Below are 20,160 nucleotides of genomic sequence, written 5' to 3'. Positions count from 1 at the left end.
ACCCACCAAGTCATTGCACGTAGGGGTTGCGGAACAGCCATTACATAGTGCATACGGTGGGATAGCCATTCCCAACTTGACCTGCACTCAAACGAAGAATCAAGAGGAGAAAGGGTCTGTGCCCCATTGTCAAAGCATTGAACCCTCCCCTACCATTTTTAATTTCATGTGTAAGTCCAACTTTGTTTGCTCACATGAAGCACACAGCAATGTTCTTGAGGCCCTAAAGTAGGCAACCACTACCAGTTAGAAAGCAGAAACCACTGCATTGTGGTTGTAGCATAGGGAGCAGAGTGAAGTATGAGCCACATATTAGGGTCTTCAATTTTTAAAAAACATAGTGCTGCTTGGATTTCCCTTCACGTAAAGTATCACCATGGAAGAAGGAAGCTTTATTTTAAATCAATAAAGCTTTTCCTGCTGTGGTTAGAGCTGTCTCTTTGCATCAAAGCAATGTCACAGCAGGACACTGGAGTGATGGGCAGAGCATTTATTTATTTATTTTTGAAAGCAGTAATATGACCCTTATTGATCGTCAACCAATATGATCGTCAACCTTTGGCACGTGGCCCGCCAGGAAAAGCCCCCTGGCAGGCTGGGCCGGTTTGTTTACCTGCCGCGTCCACAGGTTGGCCAATCATGGCTCCCACTGGCCACAGTCGGCCGCTCCAGGCCAATGGGGGCTGCGGGAAGCGGCAGCCAGCACATCCCTCAGCAGGTAAACAAGCCGGCCCGGCCTGCCAGGGGGCTTTTCCTGGCGGGCTGCGTGCCAAAGGTTGACGATCCCTGCACTACAAATTTGTTACCTAAGCTCCCATTATTCAAACCAGTTTGTATATAACTTCTTGGTGCTGTGCTTGAAAACAAGCTACATTTGCAATTAAGCACCAAATTACCAGCCATTGTTGGTGTATCGGTAAATTCATTTTGTAAATTAAGGGTCATATTACTGCTTTCAAAAATAAATAAATAAATGCTGTTAATCCTTCCCTCCTAGCAGAGGAAGCCCCACCCGAGGCTCTGCTGTGCATGCTCCACCTAGAAGTCAGGTATAAAAGCCTGCAGAGCTGCTCATTCAGGGCTGGCTGGCTGCTGGGGAGGGAGGATACTGTACAGAGGCTCCAGCCCAGGAGCCATCACAACTCTTTCCTATGACAGCTGAAGAGACAGAAACCTGGACCAGAGGCCAACTGCTATTGGAACCCCAGGGAGTGTCTGGTGCTGAGGTGCCTGGAGACCCTGATACCCTATGGACCACTGTTGCAGGGGAGCGGGTAGGAAGTGACCCAGGAAAGCTAAGGGAGTGGTACCTTGCACTCTTATGAGGTCAGCCTGTTTCAGGAGGATTCCCCACTGACTCCCTAGCACATTACTCTGCTGTTGACAGGGCCCTGGCTTGGGCCCTCCTACTCCCCTTGTGATGGTCACTAGGCCTCCCGTTTTACCTCCAAAGGGGGCAGTTTTGACTCTGGCTGCTAGGTTGTGCTACCCCACTAGGGAAGGGGGAATTGGATGAACTCTGGACATTGCCCCACACTGCCCTAGAGGCATATTGAATGGATTCTGGCCATTCTCTGGCTGATGTCTGGGGTTGGGTGTAAAAATGGATGTAGCTGTAGAGATGGGATTACCTCCTGCCCCCCCAACTTAAGGGATCGATGAGGTACAAAACTCTCCACAGTACCTTCCTCATAAATGTTTGGTAAATCCAACCAGCAGCTTGCGGCAGTTTCTCCAACTTCCCCACAACTGCTGGAGATTTTGGCCTCTAATGAATTTGTGCTTTTACTGATTTCTTGAAACTAAAAACGTAGCTTGCTGAAAGCTGCTCTCACTAAAAGAAACATACAATTCAAAGTTCTCAATGCTTTCCAGAGGGGAAAGTGTTGAAGTTGTCTGTCTTGTTTGTCAATAGACCTCTTAACCCAGGGATGGGCAAACTTTTGGGTCTGAGGGCCACACTGGGTTTCTGAAATTGTATGTGCCTCCCTAAACAGCCAGGCATGGTCTGGCCCCTGGTCCCCGGCTTCTTGCAACCTGACAGCCCTCCTACCCCATCGACCCCCCTGGGTCTCCTGCCCTATCCAACTGCCCCTTGCCCCAACTGCCCCCCACCACCCCATCCAACCCCCCTTCTCCTTCCTGATTGCCTGCCCCCACCCATTCAACCCTGTTCTCCACCCTCCAAACTCCCCTGCCCTCTATCCAACACCCCCTCCACCCCTTACTGCACTGCCTGGAGCCTCCCACAGCATCACAACACAAGGTGGTGTGGCTGTGGGGGAGGGGGACAGTAAGGGAGGGGCCGGGGGTGAGCCTCCTGGGCCAGGAGCTCAGGGGCCAGTCCCAAGGGCTGGATGTGACCCACAGGCCATAGTTTGCCAACCTCTGTCTTAACCCAAAGTTAAAGTAAAACTACTAACAAATTTGTCCCAAAACGTATGTTTTTGTAACATCCATTAGAAATATTTGTTTTTTTTTAATTCAAGGGGAAGCAGTAATTCTTAAAAGAAAACATTTGATTTATTTCAAAACTTTTCAGAAGGAAATGCATTTTTAATTAAGTTTAAAAAGTCCAATTATAAAACTTTTTGCCAGAAGCTGGGAATGGGTGATACGGGAGGTATATCTTGCTGATTATCTGTTCTGTTTATTCCCTCTGGGGCATCTAGCATTGGCCACTGTTGGAAGATGGGATACTGGCCTAGTTGGACCTTTAGTCTGACCCAGTTTGGTTTGCCTTATGTTGGATCATTTCAAAATATTTGGTTTTAAGTTTCAAAACAAACTCAAAATTGCAGAATTTCCCACTGAACAGAAAACCCAGATACTATTTAAGGGCCCTGGCACTCTAAAATGAGAACACCTATTCAGCACACTCTGTGCTTAAATCCAAGTGATTTACAAGCAGTTCATGGATATGCGCATAAAATACCAATGGTACTTTTAATTTTTACATTTCTAATTTAACTAGCATCCTGCAGAATCACTATCTAAATGTCCAAGTTATCTTATGGATGTCTTTAATATGGTAGTTTTCTGCTGTTGCAGTCTCACATTTGCAGGTCATGAAGTATCTCATGAAATAAAAGGTGGAATGTGGAAAAAAATTATAGAAAAGGTAAAATTTTTTCATAGTAAAATCTGGCCTTGAGTGTTCATGAAATCTGATTAAGACTATTTTAGCACTAGATCTTATTGCCTGGTACTACTGCTGGCATTTTTAAGTAAAAGTAACATTAAGACAGTTATTTTTTTTAAATAAATCATGGGTTTTTTACATTGAAATTTAGCTAAATTAACTTTTCTTGCTTGGATAACTGTCTACACCAGTTTAAAAAAATACTTTTCCCAGAATGTATACTGCACAAGGATCACATATCCTAGTTTTCAGTGCTACAAGAAATAAGGAAATAGCAATCAGGATAGCATCTGGGAAACTAACACTTCCATTACAGTGTGTGCTCCAAAGAAATTGGTGAACTAGCAGAAAAGTCACCTGCATCCTGCCAAACTTCCCTTTTTCTATCAACTTTTTCAACTTATCTGAAAGCGTGACCAGTTGAAAACACACTTACTCAGCTAAAACCAATCAATTTTCTTATTTACAAAAGAATAGATATATTCTGGCAAACTATATGGCTAGGTTCCTATCCAAAGTTTGCAAGCAAGATGTGGTTTTCTGGCTTCTCTGCAGCTCATTTAGCTTCTAATTAAATTCACTGCATCTATTCTGAAAATCAAACCCAATAACTTATTTGAGAGCAGAACTGGTCATCCTAACTCAGTATGTGATTAGCTTAGCTTTCTGGAATTAGCACTACACAAGGAAAAGGTGAGTTAAATTATGATTTCATTCTGTGCATGTTAAATTCAATGGATCAGGAAGGCTTTTTTAAATTGAGTGGTGTATATCTGCTAGGGAAAAGGAGATTAATCAGAACACCAGTGTACTAAAACTTGGTAGTAAAGTGTCAACTTTGAGTATCTACTAAATAGCCTCAGATTAAAAAAAAACCTCCGAACCATGAAGACAAAATGGTTGATCCTTGTAAAATGAAGGATGAGTCTTTGGAAGACATCCATTTGTTATTCCAAAAGTCTTCTGCCAGAATTTTTTTTTTAAAATCTTCCAATCATCATACAATGAAATGTCTGATGCCATATCATGTATCAAGTCCTGCATCTTTGCTTCATGGCTTGCAGGCTTTAATCATTCCTATGGCATACATAATGTTTTAAGAGCTTCACAGCATTAAAGTTACTTCTCTTCATATCACTTGCACCTTGCACAACTGATTGATTGCAATTTATCATAGGTGTGTGGATTTTTGTGCTTGTCAAAAACGGAGCCTGATATTAGACTGACATCCTCTTTAGTCACAATAGTATAAGTTCTCAAACACACAGATCAGTCTGATCTGAAAGGAAATTTTATGGAACATGTTTCATTAAGGGTTTTAGTATTATGGAGCTTGACAATTACAATGAGACGTGCTTGTCTCCTAGTCCTTGCATCTTATCAGATTTTATATAGGTCCAGTAGATTGGAACTACTAAAATCTAAAGTTTAATCTGTCTCAATACTGTACTATAACTTGTCATCCACTGCCAGGCTTTAAAGAAGGATGGGGTCCATAGTGATGTCAGTTCTTTAAATCTTTCAGGAAAACCGTGAGCATATTCATTCCTCTTGACAATGACTATTCTATTTTCCTTATTCTGACTGGTTTGGAGCAAGTATGCAGCCAATGAAGTGAGCTCTAGCTCATGAAAGCTTATGCTCTAATAAATTTAATCTAAGGTGCCACAAGTACTCCTTTTCTTTTCAGAGTAGCAGCTGTTAGTCTGTGTCCGTAAAACCTGAGCAAGTCAATGACTCAGAGAACATTATGTAAATCAAAAGTCTGAAAAATTAGATTTCAGTAAGTCCTTTAGTTGGTTCTGTATTTCTAGTTACCACTTAATTCTTACTCACCTAGCTATGTAGGAGAGACACTAAGATGCAAACTGAAGAGAAACAGCTTAAAACCTCAAACTTTTCACTGAATAATCTTAAAAAAAGTTTATTGCTATACTGAAACATAGGAATGCATATATTAAAGTGATCAGGGCACATGAATAGTTATTTAAACAAGATTTCAAAACATGGAATTCTGTCACTAACAGCCTCTTTGTTACTAATCTGGAACAAATAAACCAACCCTTATTACTTTTGTATACTGTAGTTCAGTCAGACCACAATTCAGCAACTGATTTAAAAGTTAATATTGCATAAAAATTAGGGGCATACATCTAAATATTTATAAAATAGACACCTGTTTCTCCTGTGCATTAAACAAAAATTCTTTGCATCAAGAGGTACAGGCTAAATTGAGATTTTCAAACATACTTCAAAAGGGATGCAATCAGTTCCTGAATGATTTAAGTTACATAAACATAATTTCTTCAAACATTTTAGGCTACTGCACATAATTTTTAAACAAATCAAAAGACTCTAGATTGGAACAAATGAGAGCCAAGTCCTTAAATGCAAGAACTTGAAATACTGAAATTGTTTTATCCACAGCTTTTACAGGGCAAATACTATTCTTCAATACATTTTTCAAAAGCAACCTTTATTTCAGTATGAAACACTGTCTTCAATATTTAAACTGTCACACATCATACTACAAGGAATTTGTTTAATGGGATTACCACCAGACCAGTTGCAGAGACTTTAAACTACAAAAATACCCATTTTCTTTAATGCAACCAAGGTGTACAACTTCACCTCCCCCAAACTACGATTTTTTTTTAAATTGTGGCACATTTCTCTACATAAAACCCTGAGGTGAAAGGTTAATAAAAATGAAGCTTTTTTTTTTAAAAAGTTAATGCACATGACTTTACAAATTTTTTTTTTTTTTTTTAAAAGGTAACTTACAATGTTACTCTATACACTTTGTTAAAATCAATTTGAGATCTGGAGGCGAGAGCCCATAAAAGTTCTTTAGAGCCCACTTTAAATACTAGCTAATGCCGGGATGGACGCCATTTGCCATCTCTGTAGTTCTCTCTTCTGTTATAGTCATGGCTCCAGCCATCATGGCTCCTGTCTTCATAGCAGTACTCATCCCTGTTCCCTCTAGAATAGTGATCAGATCCAGCATCATGAGGACTCCTCTCTTCATAGCTGTACTCATCTCTGTTCCCCCTGTAATGATGATCAGAGCCATAATCTCCAAAACGCTGCTCACGGTTAAAATGTCTGCTGTCCATATGATAAGGATGGGAGTTCAGCCTGTTCTTGCGCTGTGCTGACGATCCATCTGGACGACGCTGCATTTGTGAGCCTGAAGACTGATTAAATGAATGACTCTGCTGCCCCGATGAGATATAACTGGACTGATCTGCAGGCAGAGAACCATACTTTCCGATGTATTGTGACTGCTGCCGTGTACCACTATTCATCTGGGGGGGGGAAAAAGGCTAAATCAAGAAAGAAGTCTAGCCGATTTGACGGATACTGAATCAGCATTGGGTTCTGCCGAGACTGGATGACTAATGGAACAGCTTAGCACTCCATGGTGCAAGATTTAGGACAGTTTTTTAAATGCTTACAAAGAGCTATGGAGTTCTGCATTACATAAATAGTAAATACAGGAAGAATACCATGCACTATGTGCATCAGCATTCATGGCAGCCACACTCTCTCTACTGGAGACTTTAATGTCATACAGTATTTTCATCCCTCTAATGAGCCAGGCCTGCTTAATTCTTTTAAATGATATACTAAATAAAATTCAGGATAATAAGCAAGAGCATTTAATTTTTGAGATGTAGTTTTTGTTGGAGATTACACAGTTAACCCAAAGCAGACAAAAAAGTAACATACTGACCTATTTTTGGCGAGTGAGCATTTGTTTTCAGAAGTTGACACTCAAAACAGAATGAAAAATCAGAGCCGTATTCATATGGATGCTAAGATGTCCTTTGTGGAACAATATTTGCTCCTCAGCTGAAAAGCTTGGATATGAATACTTACTAACAGAAGGACTGGATGCAGCTTCACAGAATAAGTATATACCGATTGCTTTATCTATAGTTACTCTTTGGTTCAAAGAGTTTTCAGGCACTAAACACCTCAGTGGTAGGAACAGTAAACCTACTGCAATCATACTTTCAACACTCCATAAACACATTCCTGTGAATCAGTATCTGTTAAATAAGTATCCCTAAGTAAAAAAAGTACTTAAAATTAAAAAAAAAAATTCTTTCATGTGTTATCCACCTACTGCTTGTGACCACTAGCTTTAGATTTTCTGTTTCTATTGATTTAAACAGCATACCGGTTGTCTCTGAAGGCTATCAGGAGATGAGAAAGACCTCTGCAGCATCTGCATGGATGTGAATCCTGTTGCTAACGTGTTGTCTGTGCTCCTATCATATCTGCTGAAGAAAGATTAGGAATTTTAGTCTTTAGTGTTTCCAACCATCATTGTGCAAGTTAAAGGGGCATCAGCAGCCTAATCAGTCTTTTTTTTAAAAAAAGTTGCGCTGTAATTTTTTCCTCTTTAAAAAGGCTTGCTTATTTTGTGTATTTGACAACCCTTTGCCCATTGTTATTTCCCCTTTTCTGTGTGGGTCTTTCACACAGCAATGGAAAAAACATGCTTAAACAAGGAAGTGACTCAAACCACAAGAATTGGCAGGTGGACTTTGAGGCAGGAGTGATTGTAGCTGAAACTAATTTAGCTTTTCTCAAAAGGGACTAGCCATCAAAAAAAGAAAATTAAAGGTATGCTGTTACCAATTGGCAATACTTATTTAGACCATTAAGTTTTGGGCCACTAAGAATGCATACCTGTTGCATAAGGAGAGAAGCTCTAAAGATTTTGTTTGGAATGCAAAGTAACAAGGTCTCATTTGGAAAAAAAACGAAAAAACTGCTTCCTGGTTCTGAACCAAATTATACCAGAGGAGGTAGCAACTTTTTCGTATGCTGAATTGCATAAAAGTTTACTCTGACTACTTAAGTGATATCATTTGAACAACATACTAAGCTAAAGACAATTCACAATTTTATTTGATGGCACCACAAAAGGTCTGGACAGAGATTTCTATTTACCACTGAATTATTCAATGCACAAAGTTACATCCATGGGGGTTGTTTGTGGTAGATGTGTCAATAAGATTTTTCTAAACATCTGCATGAACTAACAATACTAGATAGTTCAGTTACTCAAGACCTGTTGAAGTTTTATTTGTACACTATCAAAACAAGAATCAAATCTGCATGGATCATTTACATTTAAGTTAGCTATTACACTTGTACTTGACATTCTCATCATAACTTACAAGTTAAAAAGAAGCCATCCAGTAAGTCTGTAGTCACGTACAGAGACTAGGGCCTAGTCTACCCTTAAGTTAGATCAACCTACTTATGTCACTCAGAGCTGAGAGAAATTTTGCACCCTGTGCACTGTAGTTAGGTTAACCTAACACACGCTATAGATGCGGTTAAGTGGACCTAGCTACCACTTTGTAGACAGGGAAATTAACTACATCAACAGACAACCCCTTCTGTCAACATAGAAAACATCTACCCCACAGCAGCATACCTGCAACTGTTCTGTTGCAGCTCATGTAGAGTAGACATAGCCTAGTTTTAAGTGAATCACCAAGTAAGGCTCAAAAGTATTGCTTTTGATAGTGGGTATACTAACCCATCAAATAGTGGCCACTGAACACTATATTTCTCTGGTAACCACAAATCCAATTTTGGAGCAGATAATTTTGGCACCTTTTGATTTTACAGAAAGAATTCAGGATTGCTTTGCTTAGCATAAGCTAAGTGTCAGCTATTTTTTCAATAGGATCTTACCCGCCTTTCACTTAGATCTGTTAACCTGCATGCAGGATTTCAGTTGAGATACACCTGACCGGTTCTGTGAAGTCTCAGATCAAGCTTCACAACACCGCTTTTGTAATAAAATAAACTCTACGGTCTACAGCAACACAGAGGAACAAAAACCAGAGACACTAAGGGCAAGGCTAAACTACCGCTGCACTGCTGTAGTGCATCTAGTAAAGATGTGCTATGCCAATGGAGGATCTCCCATCAGCATAATTACTCCACCTCAGCAAGAAGCGGAAGCTATGTTGGTGGGACAGCATCTTCTGCTAATATAGCATCTGTGTGGACAGCACGAAACTTGCATCGCTGAGAGAACGTGAGGGCCTTTTTCCACATCCCTAAGTGACAAGTTAGATTAATTTAAACAGTAGTTTAGACCTGCCCTAAATTACTACAAACTTTCTATTTTCATTAGATTTTCCCCAAAAGAACACAGCTCACTAGAGCATATGAAGTGGAAAGCTTTAGAAAACTAGGGTTTCACATTGGGCACACTTTTTCAACCTTGTTTTCATTTAAAAAACAAAAACAAAAACACACATTTTTCCCCTCACAGTAGGTTCCCAATTTTTATTTTGTTGCCCCAAGAGATACAACTGTATCCACCTATAAACAGTATAAAAGTGAATAGGAAGAGAGCCTCACACTGGAAAGAAGGTACAACTGCTACTCTGCCCAGAAGCAGGACAGCAGCCATAGCAAAATCACCATATATGAAATTACGAAAGTATATATTTGATAAGAACTTGCTGGTAGGTGGGATAGAAGTCTTTACCTGTTTGAATTTGGTGTTGAATGTGGTGTGCTGGAAGGACTTGTATTAGAGGTTCCATGCTGGGAATAAGATGAATTGCCATCTTGAGATGCATGACTACTCCCTGAATTAAAACAAACATTTTAAGATAACCTAAAGAACGAATGGAAGTTCGGATAAGAAATGAACACGGGTTAGAAGATGGAAACACTTGTGCATTGCTTAATTAGCTTTGGAGTTTCATCAGTGAACTATCAAGGCACACAATCAGGTTTACAAAACAGGGTGTTGCAACTGTTTTAATACCCAATGGTAAAGATTCAATCAACTTGCAACATTCTGGCTAGTAAACCTAGTTTAACTGCAATCAGATACAACTGTTACTAACATGCCAGTAACAGTAATTTGTAAACCCCTTCCCCTCCCCCCACCCCCAACTAAAGCATGAGGAGTTTAGAGCAGCAGTCCTCAAACCAGGGGTATGTGTACCCCTGGGGGTACTCAGAGGTCTTCCAGGGGGTACATCAACTCATCTCGATATTTGCCTAGTTTAACAGGCTACATAAAAAGCACTAGTGAAGTCAGTACAAACTAAAATTTCAGACAATGATTTCTTTATACTGCTCTGTGTATGATACACTGAAATGCAAGTACAATATTTATATTCCAATTGATTTTATAATTATATAGTAAATTAGAAAGTAAGCAATTTTTCAGTAATAGCGTGCTGTGACACTTTTGTATTTTTATGTCGGATTTTGTAAGTTTAAGTCAGGTGAAACTTGGGGGTTTACACAAGACAATTCAGACTCTTGAAAGGGGTACAGTAATCTGGAAAGGTTCAGAGGCACCGGTTTAGAGTATTTCTTGGAGCTATAAAATAGATAATCCAAACATATAGCAGAAAACCTGAAGAGTGAGCTCTCCTTACCTTGTAGGAAAGCTTATGTTTCTTAAGGCAACCCATTTCACTAATGGTTTGAGCCTCACCTATTGAAAGCAATGGACTCATCAAGGCAGGGATCATCTCTTATGCCATATAGCACTAAGCACAATAGGTCAGTAATCTTAGTTGCAGCCACTAGATACTACCATAATGTATTAATATGAGCTTTGCCTCTGACTCCAGTGTGTACTGTATTACACTCCAAATGACTAAACTGTGCATTCACTGAACTCAATTTTTCCACCTATGTAATAGGCAGGAATACATTTAAATAGATTGTTTACTGACCCTACTTATCTGATACTATATATATTAACCTTTTGCATAAAACTCAAGAAAATAAAGTTAATGAATTCTATGGCCCACCAGAGCAGTTCTTAAGGCTTGCAGCCTGCTTCAACATAATACGCCAACAGCCAATTTTAGCGTTTTGTCATGCTTACATCATTTTAGTTTGCAGAAGTGTGTTAATAGGATTTCTATGTACAGTATTTTCTAAATATGTACAAAACACACTGAACTTAAAATATCAATATAGGTGACTTTATACATATTTTAGGATTTAATCTGTTTGACCCACACAAAATTGGGTTTATGTGGCCCTCCTGTGTAATAAGGGTGGGCACCACTGATCTAAAGGATTATCACCACTTTTTGAGATTCTTATCTAAGAATTCCAATAGATATTTCCTTCCTCTTTTCAGGCATCAGTCACTCCCACTGGCAAACCCAGGCATTCACTCGGACTGTATACTGTTGCCTCCAGAACATTACTTCTTGATCAATGATCAAAACTGAGGTCAGAGACTTGGACTTTTGTGAAAAACAAATCCCATCATTTGAGTCTGAACCATTTCTGCTGTTTCAATGCTATTAGACAATTTTAGGTATACGCTCAGCTAAATCGGAAGCTTCCCCCCCACCCCCATACTGTAGATTTGAACAGCCTTGAGAAAAATGTAGAAGTTCTCTAAATACATAGATGTAATTGATTAGGATTACTATAGTCACCATTCACACAATATTTGCAGTGTAAAAAACAAAAACCTGAAATCAGAGTTAACACTTAAAAAAAAAAAAAAAAAAAACACACCACACAGCTTATGTTCAGGTAGAGCTGACAGACAAGTCTCCTGCTGCAGAAAAAGTATAAGGAAAAGCTAGTGTACAAATCTGTTCTGACACCTTCATTTCACAAATATACCAGCCATTAGAAAAGTGAATTACAATTTGATATCCTACAATGAATATCCTTTTTATCTAAAAATATTAAATATAGATTGTCAAGTTTTCTGTGAAGGGGAAAAAAAATAACTCCACTTTGCCTAAAAGAACTAGATTGTTTAAATGTTTATTTCATGGATACCTGATCGGAACTGAATTTTGATGGGCCTTCCAAAAAGTTTGATCCCATTAAGTAGACTCATTCCATAAGGGACAGATTCTTCGTGTTTGAAATTCACAAATGCAAATTGCTTTGGTTTACCATCTCTATCCTTAGGTATTTTAACTTTAATTACTGGACCTGCCTGCAAATCAAGAAACAAAAAATGTTAAATAAAAATGGAGCAAGTTCAGAAGAGTTTTACTCTTACAAAGAAATGAAAAAGGAAAGAAAGAAACTCATAAGCAAGCACACCATCACACACATGCCAGTTCTGCAGAGAACTATTACATGCATCTGTATTTAAGTGAAGCTGTTTGGGGCAGGGAGTATCTTATTATGCATGCATACAATGTCCTGATGGAGTGTCCTCTAGGCACTACCACAGGACAAAGAATAATAAGAAGCAGTTGTAGTTATGCAAGCCACCTATGTTACTCTAAGAACAAAACATGTACTGCAATAGAAGGCAAAAAGAAAAGGAGTACTTGTGGCACCTTAGAGACTAACAAATTTGGGTAAGACACCTCAAATTAGAAAGGGAAGAAAGAGACCAAGGAATAGGCTTGATCAATACTGCCAGCCACAAGCAATCAAAAATAGTGACACTGGCTTAAAAATCATGACATCCGACAATAATAAGTTTTGGTTTCTGTGTTTACTGGTTTGAGCCTTTAGGTCACATTCCAAGCTTTCCTTCACAATTATGACAGATTTTTTTTTTTTTTTTTTTTAAAAAGTGTTAGTTGATAGGCCAGTGCCTCACCACTGAACCATCTTAATAGTAGGGAGACTGGAGTTCAAGACTGGTGATTTCCTGTATGACCTTGAGGATCAGAAGGGTAGTCCTGTTAGTCTGGATCTGTAAAAGCGGCAAAGAGTCCTGCGGCACCTTATAGAGTAACAGACTTATTTATCGGAGCATAAGCTTTTGTGAGTGAACACCCACTTTGTCAGATGTATGACCTTGCTTAATTCATGTAGCCTCTCTGTGCCTCAGTACTCCACCTATAAAAATGAGAATAGTCCTCCACCTCAGAGTATTGAGAACAATAAGTTAAAGTGTGGCGAAATGCTTTGAGATCTGCTAATAGCAAGTGCTGTAAGAACTATGTGGTGGTATTATTCTTCAATCTACTTCAGCAGTTGTGCCTTCACAAAAAACCCACATATACTATCATGAGCCTGGTAATAAAATTGTAAGAGTTTAACAGTGCTGATGCAGGATTTGAAGTGCAAAATTCTCTGCCCTGCCTTTTGCAGGAGGTCAGACTAGATCAGGAGTTCTCAAACTGTGGGTCAGGACCACAAAGTGGGTCACAACCTGTTTTAATGGGGTTGCCAGGGCTGCTGTTACACTTGCTGGGGCCCAGGACCGAAGCCAAGGGCTTTAGCCCTGGGCTCAGGCTTTGACTTTAGCCCTGGGCACGGGGGCTCAGGTTACAGGTCCCCTGCCTGGGGATGAAGCCCTGCATGGGGTGGTGAGGCTTGAGCTTTGGCCCCTCCACCCAGGGTGGTGGTGCTCAGGCAGGCTGAGACTTCAATCCCACCTCCCTGGGGTCATGTAGCAATTTTTGTCATCAGGAGGGGGTTGCGGAGCAATTAAGTTTGAGAATCACTGGACTAGATGATTTCCGGCTTTAACAGCGGAGTATGTCTACACTGCACAACTAAGCCCAAGCGCTGACTCAGGTTTGAGCCCAAGGCCCCCCTCCCCCTTTGGTCCACACTCAAATCAATCTGAGTGAGGCCAGCAAGCATTCAAGACCCTGGTCCCGAGGGCCTTGCTAGAGGGGTGGGACTCCAAGCCCTGCTGTGACTGGGATCCAAGCCCTGTCGTTTTGCAGCCTGGCGGCAGCTCAGAGCCGCGGGCCAGGCGCCGCCGCGCGGTGGGTGCGGACGTGTTAGAGGCCGGCGGCAGGGAGGCCAAGCCCAGCTTGACAGCGCATGAGCGGGGCGGCGAGACGCGGCTCCCGGAAGGGCACGGGCCGTGTGGACGCTCCAGAGCGGGGTGAAGCGGGCGGGGACCGGCCCCCAGCGGCTGCAGAAGGGGCGCCCCGCCGGCCCGGGGCGAGGCGTGAGGAGCCGACGCGGGGCAGGGCTACGTGGGCGGCGTGCGGGGCTCGGCCCGGGCCCGCGGGCGGAGCCGGGGGCGGGGCTGGCGCCCATCGCGGCGCGCGGGGAGGGGGAGACCTGGCCTCGTCCTGCCCTCCCAGCTCGCGCCCCGCAGGAGAGCGCAGAAGCCGGTACCTGGTGGAAGAGCTCGAAGATCAGCTCCTCGGTCACCCGGGGGTCCAGGTTCCCCACGAACAGGGTCCGGTTGGCCTCGGCCGCCGCCGCGCCCATCTCCCCACACGGGCCCCGACTGACTGCGCAGGCGCCCGCAGCGCATTACGCAGGCGCAACCGTTTGCGGGTGAGAGCTTTACGCCTTTACGGGAGTGCTTTACGGTGGCGGGCGGGCGCGCGCATGCGCTCGTTGGTCGGGGAACACGGGGGGGGGGTCTCCGCTGTGCGCATGCGCAGCCCTGGGCATAAAAAGCCACGTGTTCCACTCCCTGACTCTCCCTGTCTGGGCTACTTTAGGAGGGGAATGAGTACTGCTGGGGGAGTGGCTGCTGCCGAGGAGGAGGAGGGAAGGGCCAGGAGGTGGGCTCCAGCTGGACTGTCTGCTAGCCACAGTGCTGCAAAAATCTTGAGTCTGATTTTAAAAATAATGAAAATCCAAAAAAATATCATGGTGAAGTGGGGGGTGGCTTGCTTTGCCTTGCAGATGTTGAGCCTTTAGGTCACAGTTCAAGCATTTCCCCTCAACTGTCAGGGCTTGGAAACCTGTTTTTCGTTAAGTCTCGTATGATTCCAGAAGCTGGGGCTTCCAAGGAAACACCTCCTGTTGTGAGAGTTGGCATTACTGTAAAATGACACAGGAATCAGTGGGTGAAATTATTTGACCTACTAAGCAGGAACTCAGCCTAGATGATCACAATGGTCATTTCTGACCTTTAAAATCTATATGTCTGGGATGTGCTGTTTAAGCACAAGGGGGAAAGGAAAAGCTGTAGAAAGCACGAGTTCCGGTATGTGCCTTGTTGCTGTGAGAAAGCGAATGTTTCCCAGCAGCAGCAAGGGACACTTGTTTAGCAAGAAACTAACCACACAGATAGCTGAGGGGTGTGACACAAAGTATTATGCCCAATAACACCAAATGTGAGCAAGTGTAAGAAAGATATTACCACAGACTACCAGGAATCCCAAGATTTGTCGTAAAAAAAACAAAAATGAACGTGTGCCTTACCTTGAAAGATGGCATTCTGCTGTGTAGCAACCTGCCAACTGATCCAGAATGGACAGTAAAGACAAATAGGCAGAGAAACTCCTATCCCAAACTCAGTATATAATCCTATTCTGGGTGGGCGGTACTCACCTCTGACAGATACCTGGAAGGGGGGAGGTCTGACTTCCTCTTACACAGTAGCAAGAGGTACAGCTAATGTCTCATGGAGAGGAGCGGGAAATGCCTAGCTCTGGGAAGAAGGAAGGGACAAATTAAAAGTGAGGGCCACCCATAACCATATGACACACACGAAGGCAACAGGCTGATTCCCTGCAGATTCAGGGACACAGCCAGGCATTGAGGCCTGCAGAAGGATGTTAATCAGTCAAAGTGAAGTACAGTATAGGGTAGAAATGAAAACATGGTCGCTGTCACCAGGGGCATGCAATCTAGAAGCAAAGATCAGACAAGGTGCTCCAGGAGACTCTGGCGACGGGATAATTTTGCATATTTTCTTATTATTCTTATTTATAGGAAAGCTCAGATTCTGCAGGAACTGATGGGAGCATCATGGGGAAACAGTGCTGGTAGAAACTGATCACGCACACCCATGCATACACAAAAACTTTCTAGTGCCTAGATACTATGGTTCTGGGTTGTACAAAATCTTAATGCCCTGGTTATGATGTTTGAGGGTTTTTGCCATTCCCCGTTCCCCCTTTCCCCCCCCCCCCCGTGGTGGTACACTCATGCACCTTCAGGGATGCAAACCTCAGTATAGATGTGCTACAATGGTGTAACACAGGATGTGTGTAGTTACAGCAGTTTAAATATCTCCACTTTAGACAAGCCCTAAGGCAGTTTTGTAAATGTTTGTTTCTTTCTAGTGTTAAAAGTTTTCACAACAATAAGGGGCTTTATAATCATGGTTTCCCCAAAACAGTTAAGAACGACAGATTCACCACCAAAACTTCTGCTGAGAGTATTAATAGATTGCTGTATACAGAAACTGTGGGGAAATTCAGCCTGTGATCCATGCCTGAAGTTTACTGGAAACTAGTCTATAATTATTTACATACTTTTAAAAGATAGCCCTGCATGTGTTGTTTTTCAGCCCAACATTCTGAAAGGACAGATGCAAAGTTGCCCCACACAGGAAATTAAGTGAGTGCTGCCATTTCAAATATAACTTTCTGAAGTTTCCTGCTCCCCTCCTCTTTTTTAAGTCTTTATTTTGTATTCAGTGTGTTTTGTATTATTTTATAACCTAAAAAATATGTGTGAGTGTTGTGACCTGGCATATGAGCTCACAGCGCCAGTCACTCAAATTTGCCCCGGCCGGCCCTAGTTGTCATGACAGAGAAGCAGCTGGGACAAACCTGGGCAGTGCTGCAATCCCGTGAAACACATTGCATTTCTTAGAATGGGGAGCCAATCCCAGTCAGTCCTGGAGGACTAGAGCCACACTGTTTTAGAGTAGGGCTTGGGAAACATCAGTTGAACAGCTAAGGATTTTTTGAAAATGTATTTCTGATATTGATTTACAGAATTGGGTTTCGGGCTGTGATTTTATTTTATTTATAGCAGAGGATGAGAGCATTTATATTGTGACTATACAAAAAAACTAAAAGGTAAATGACAAAAGCAATCACGGAAGTAACAGGTTCTTGGCCTGATCCAAAGCCCTTTGAAATTAATGAGGCTCCTTTTGCCCCTCTGTTAACTCAGCCTTGCAGAAAACTGTTTTCAGCTAAATGACAGCTGGGCAAAGGTTGAGGACTTACTCCATCCACTTTGTCTTTCTGAGGTGAGAATTCTATCATCCCAGGAGCTCATTGATCTCACTGAAGGGTTATCTTCAAAGCCTAGTTAAACTATTGTACTTCAATTGACTCAAGGGAAAAAGGCCAAAATGTTGCACTTCAAGAATACAAATACCTGATAAATATAAAAATAACTTACCTAGTAAAATATTATTATTCCAAAGCTGTGAAAAAATTGCTACAAGAGGAAAACAGTGTTGCTACACAATTATAAACTTAAACTGATTTTTTTAAAATGACATATATGTTTCCTAGTCCAACTTCCCTCTCAGGAGCCTTTCAGACCTTTGGCAATACCATTATTGCTTTATTACTAGGGGTTGGTACTAATTTCCTGTAGGAGAACTTTTGATTACTATTTTTAAATGGTCTTTTATTTAAATTGAGTGAATAGCTGCAGCATATTTACAATAATCCTAACATACCAAGTCAATATAAACATGTAATTACTGACCATTATAGGCATAGTTTCATCTATAAATATGTCAGTCTAACCACCCTAACATACCTGTAACATGTCATGGGGAAGAGCCTTGATGTAAATTGTCATAATAATTGTCATAATTGACCTTAATGGAGCTGGGACAGTTTACTCCATCTGAGGATTTTCCTCCATGTGCCCTCATACAAAAATACTGCCAAATGATCACTGTTCATCTTGTCAATCCCCACAGGTACTATAGCAATGCAGATGGGAATCATTGGTGTGAAAGACCCAGTGGTGGAAACAGTCGTCTCACTATCTACTGCACAGGGGTCAAGTTTGCCAGATGCCACTTAGTTGTACAAATAGTGCTGCATGCACTATGGAGCTCATTTGCATGCTATTTTGCCGGTGACTGACCTTTCTTGCCAAGCTAGGGCAAGAGCTTTGTATGTATCCTGGTATCTTGGAAATGGCCCCTGTTCCTGGGGAGTTGTGAGTTTACCAGAGGATTATGGGAGTTTGGCTTCTTCTCCCCTGGGCTTTCACAAAGCCTTTTAAAAATTTCCCGAAAGGAGTTGTTTCAAAGAACTCTTTGGACACTATGGTGCTAATAAGCGATGATCACATAAACACCACCCTATACCAGAAACCTACTGACCGCTATTCCTACCTACATGCCTCCAGCTTTCATCCAGACCATACCACGATCCATTGTCTACAGCCAAGCTCTACGATACAAACGCATTTGTTCTAACCTCTCAGACAGAGACAAACACCTTCAAGATCTCTATCAAGCATTGTTACAACTATAATACCCACCTGCTGAAGTGAAGAAACAGATTGACAGAGCCAGAAGAGTACCCAGAAGTCACCTACTACAGGACAGGCCCAACAAAGAAAATAACAGAACGCCACTAGCCATCACCTTCAGCCCCCAACTAAAACCTCTCCAACGCATCATCAAGGATCTACAACCTATCCTGAAGGACGACCCATCACTCTCACAGATCTTGGGAGACAGACCAGTCCTTGCTTACAGACAGCCCCCCAATCTGAAGCAAATACTCACCAGCAACCACACACCACACAACAGAACCACTAACCCAGGAACCTATCTTTGCAACAAAGCCCGTTGCCAACTGTGTCCACATATCTATTCAGGGGACACCATCATAGGGCCTAATCACGTCAGCCACACTATCAGAGGCTCGTTCACCTGCGCATCTACCAATGTGATATATTCCATCATGTGCCAGCAATGCCCCTCTGCCATGTACAGTGGTCAAACTGGACAGTCTACGTAAAAGAATAAATGGACACAAATCAGACGGCAAGAATTATAGCATTCAAAAACCAGTTGGAGAACACTTCAATCTCTTTGGTCACTCGATTACGGACCTAAAAGTTGCAATTCTTCAACAAAAAAAACTTCAAAAACAGACTCCAAGGAGAGACTGCTGAATTGGAATTAATTTGCAAACTGGATACAATTAACTTAGGCTTGAATAAAGACTGGGAATGGATGAGTCATTACACAAAGTAAACTATTTCCCCATGTTTATTCCTCCCCTCCACTCCCCACTGTTCCTCAGACGTTCTTGTCAACTGCTGGAAATGGCCCACCTTGATTATCACTACAAAAGGTTTTTTTCCCCCTGCTCTCCTGCTGGTAATAGCTCACCTTATGTGATCACTCTGGTTACAGTGTGTATGGTAACACCCATTGTTTCATGTTCTCTATGTATATAAATCTCCCCACTGTATTTTCCACTGAATGCATCCGATGAAGTGAGCTGTAGCTCACGAAAACTTATGCTCAAATAAATTTGGTAGTCTCTAAGGTGCCACAAGTACTCCTTTTCTTTTTGCGAATACAGACTAACACGGCTGCTACTCTGAAACTTGGGAATAGATATCTCAAGAGTAGTGTCATGGCAAAGGTGTAGTGTAATACAAAGCCCCAATCCTCCAAACATGTATGTGCTTAATTTAGATTGGGGTCCAAGTGTGTACATGGGGCAAAACTACACCCCAAATGGCTAGGGTAGGGTACTTCTAACACCAGTGCTGTCCTGTTAATTGAATTATCATCATTTCTCTGGGCATGGTATACATCTAAACTTAGGTTTCCGAGTAGCAGCCGTGTTAGTCTGTATTCGCAAAAAGAAAAGGAGTATTTGTGGCACCTTAGAGACTAACATATTTATTTGAGCATAAGCTTTCGTGAGCATAAGCTAGTCAGCAGTGTGGGAAGGCGAGGAGAGTGGAAGATGAGTGTCCCTGGACCTTACTTGTTACCTAGGTGGAGAATTGTGACAGTGAAGGAAACGTGCCTGTGTTTGTCAGGGGTATTGACTTGCCTATGGAGAGAGCTACCGGTCTCCAAGCAGTTGTCTGTGAACAGCCTTGTGTGCTGGGACAAGGAGAATGAGATCCCAAGTTGTGTGTCTGGTAAAGGAGAAAGTGTGTCCGGCTCTTCTTTGTGGAGCAGACAGAAGGGGCCTTTCAGCCTGTGATGGTTAAGAATAGTGCAGTTGTCTCAGAGTTGGTTCTGGATTCAGCTAAAGCCCAGGAAGGGAATGGTCCTAAGTTTGTGTCTGCTAGGGAGAATGGCTCTGTAACTAGCTCACATCCAGTTAGTGTCTATGTAAAAT

The 20,160-nt window shown here is 42.0% G+C and overlaps 1 protein-coding gene across 6 annotated transcripts; it reads right to left on the bottom strand.

Moving 5' to 3' along the window:
• Positions 1–5,039: 5,039 nt before the first annotated feature.
• On the bottom strand, positions 5,040–14,441 carry RBM7 (RNA binding motif protein 7). 6 transcript variants are annotated; one of them, XM_038380674.2, is made up of 5 exons: positions 14,234–14,441; positions 11,966–12,128; positions 9,675–9,777; positions 7,332–7,431; positions 5,040–6,453 (listed from the first exon to the last, which is right to left on the bottom strand). In XM_038380674.2, the coding sequence occupies exons 1-5, from the start codon at positions 14,327–14,329 to the stop codon at positions 6,016–6,018; spliced, it is 900 nt and encodes a 299-aa protein (XP_038236602.1). In that variant the 5' UTR covers positions 14,330–14,441; the 3' UTR covers positions 5,040–6,015. The 6 variants fall into 6 exon arrangements, with proteins under 6 accessions (XP_038236602.1, XP_038236601.1, XP_043356747.1 ...); XM_038380673.1 differs by having other exon boundaries at positions 7,332–7,434; positions 14,234–14,437; XM_043500812.1 differs by lacking the exon at positions 14,234–14,441 and adding an exon at positions 13,676–14,030 and having other exon boundaries at positions 7,332–7,434.
• Positions 14,442–20,160: the final 5,719 nt, after the last annotated feature.

The sequence above is a fragment of the Dermochelys coriacea genome, chromosome 22, assembly GCF_009764565.3.
Source record: "Dermochelys coriacea isolate rDerCor1 chromosome 22, rDerCor1.pri.v4, whole genome shotgun sequence".
In the NCBI taxonomy this organism is placed as follows: Eukaryota; Metazoa; Chordata; order Testudines; family Dermochelyidae; genus Dermochelys; species Dermochelys coriacea.
This window is presented reverse-complemented; position numbering and strand designations above follow the sequence as displayed.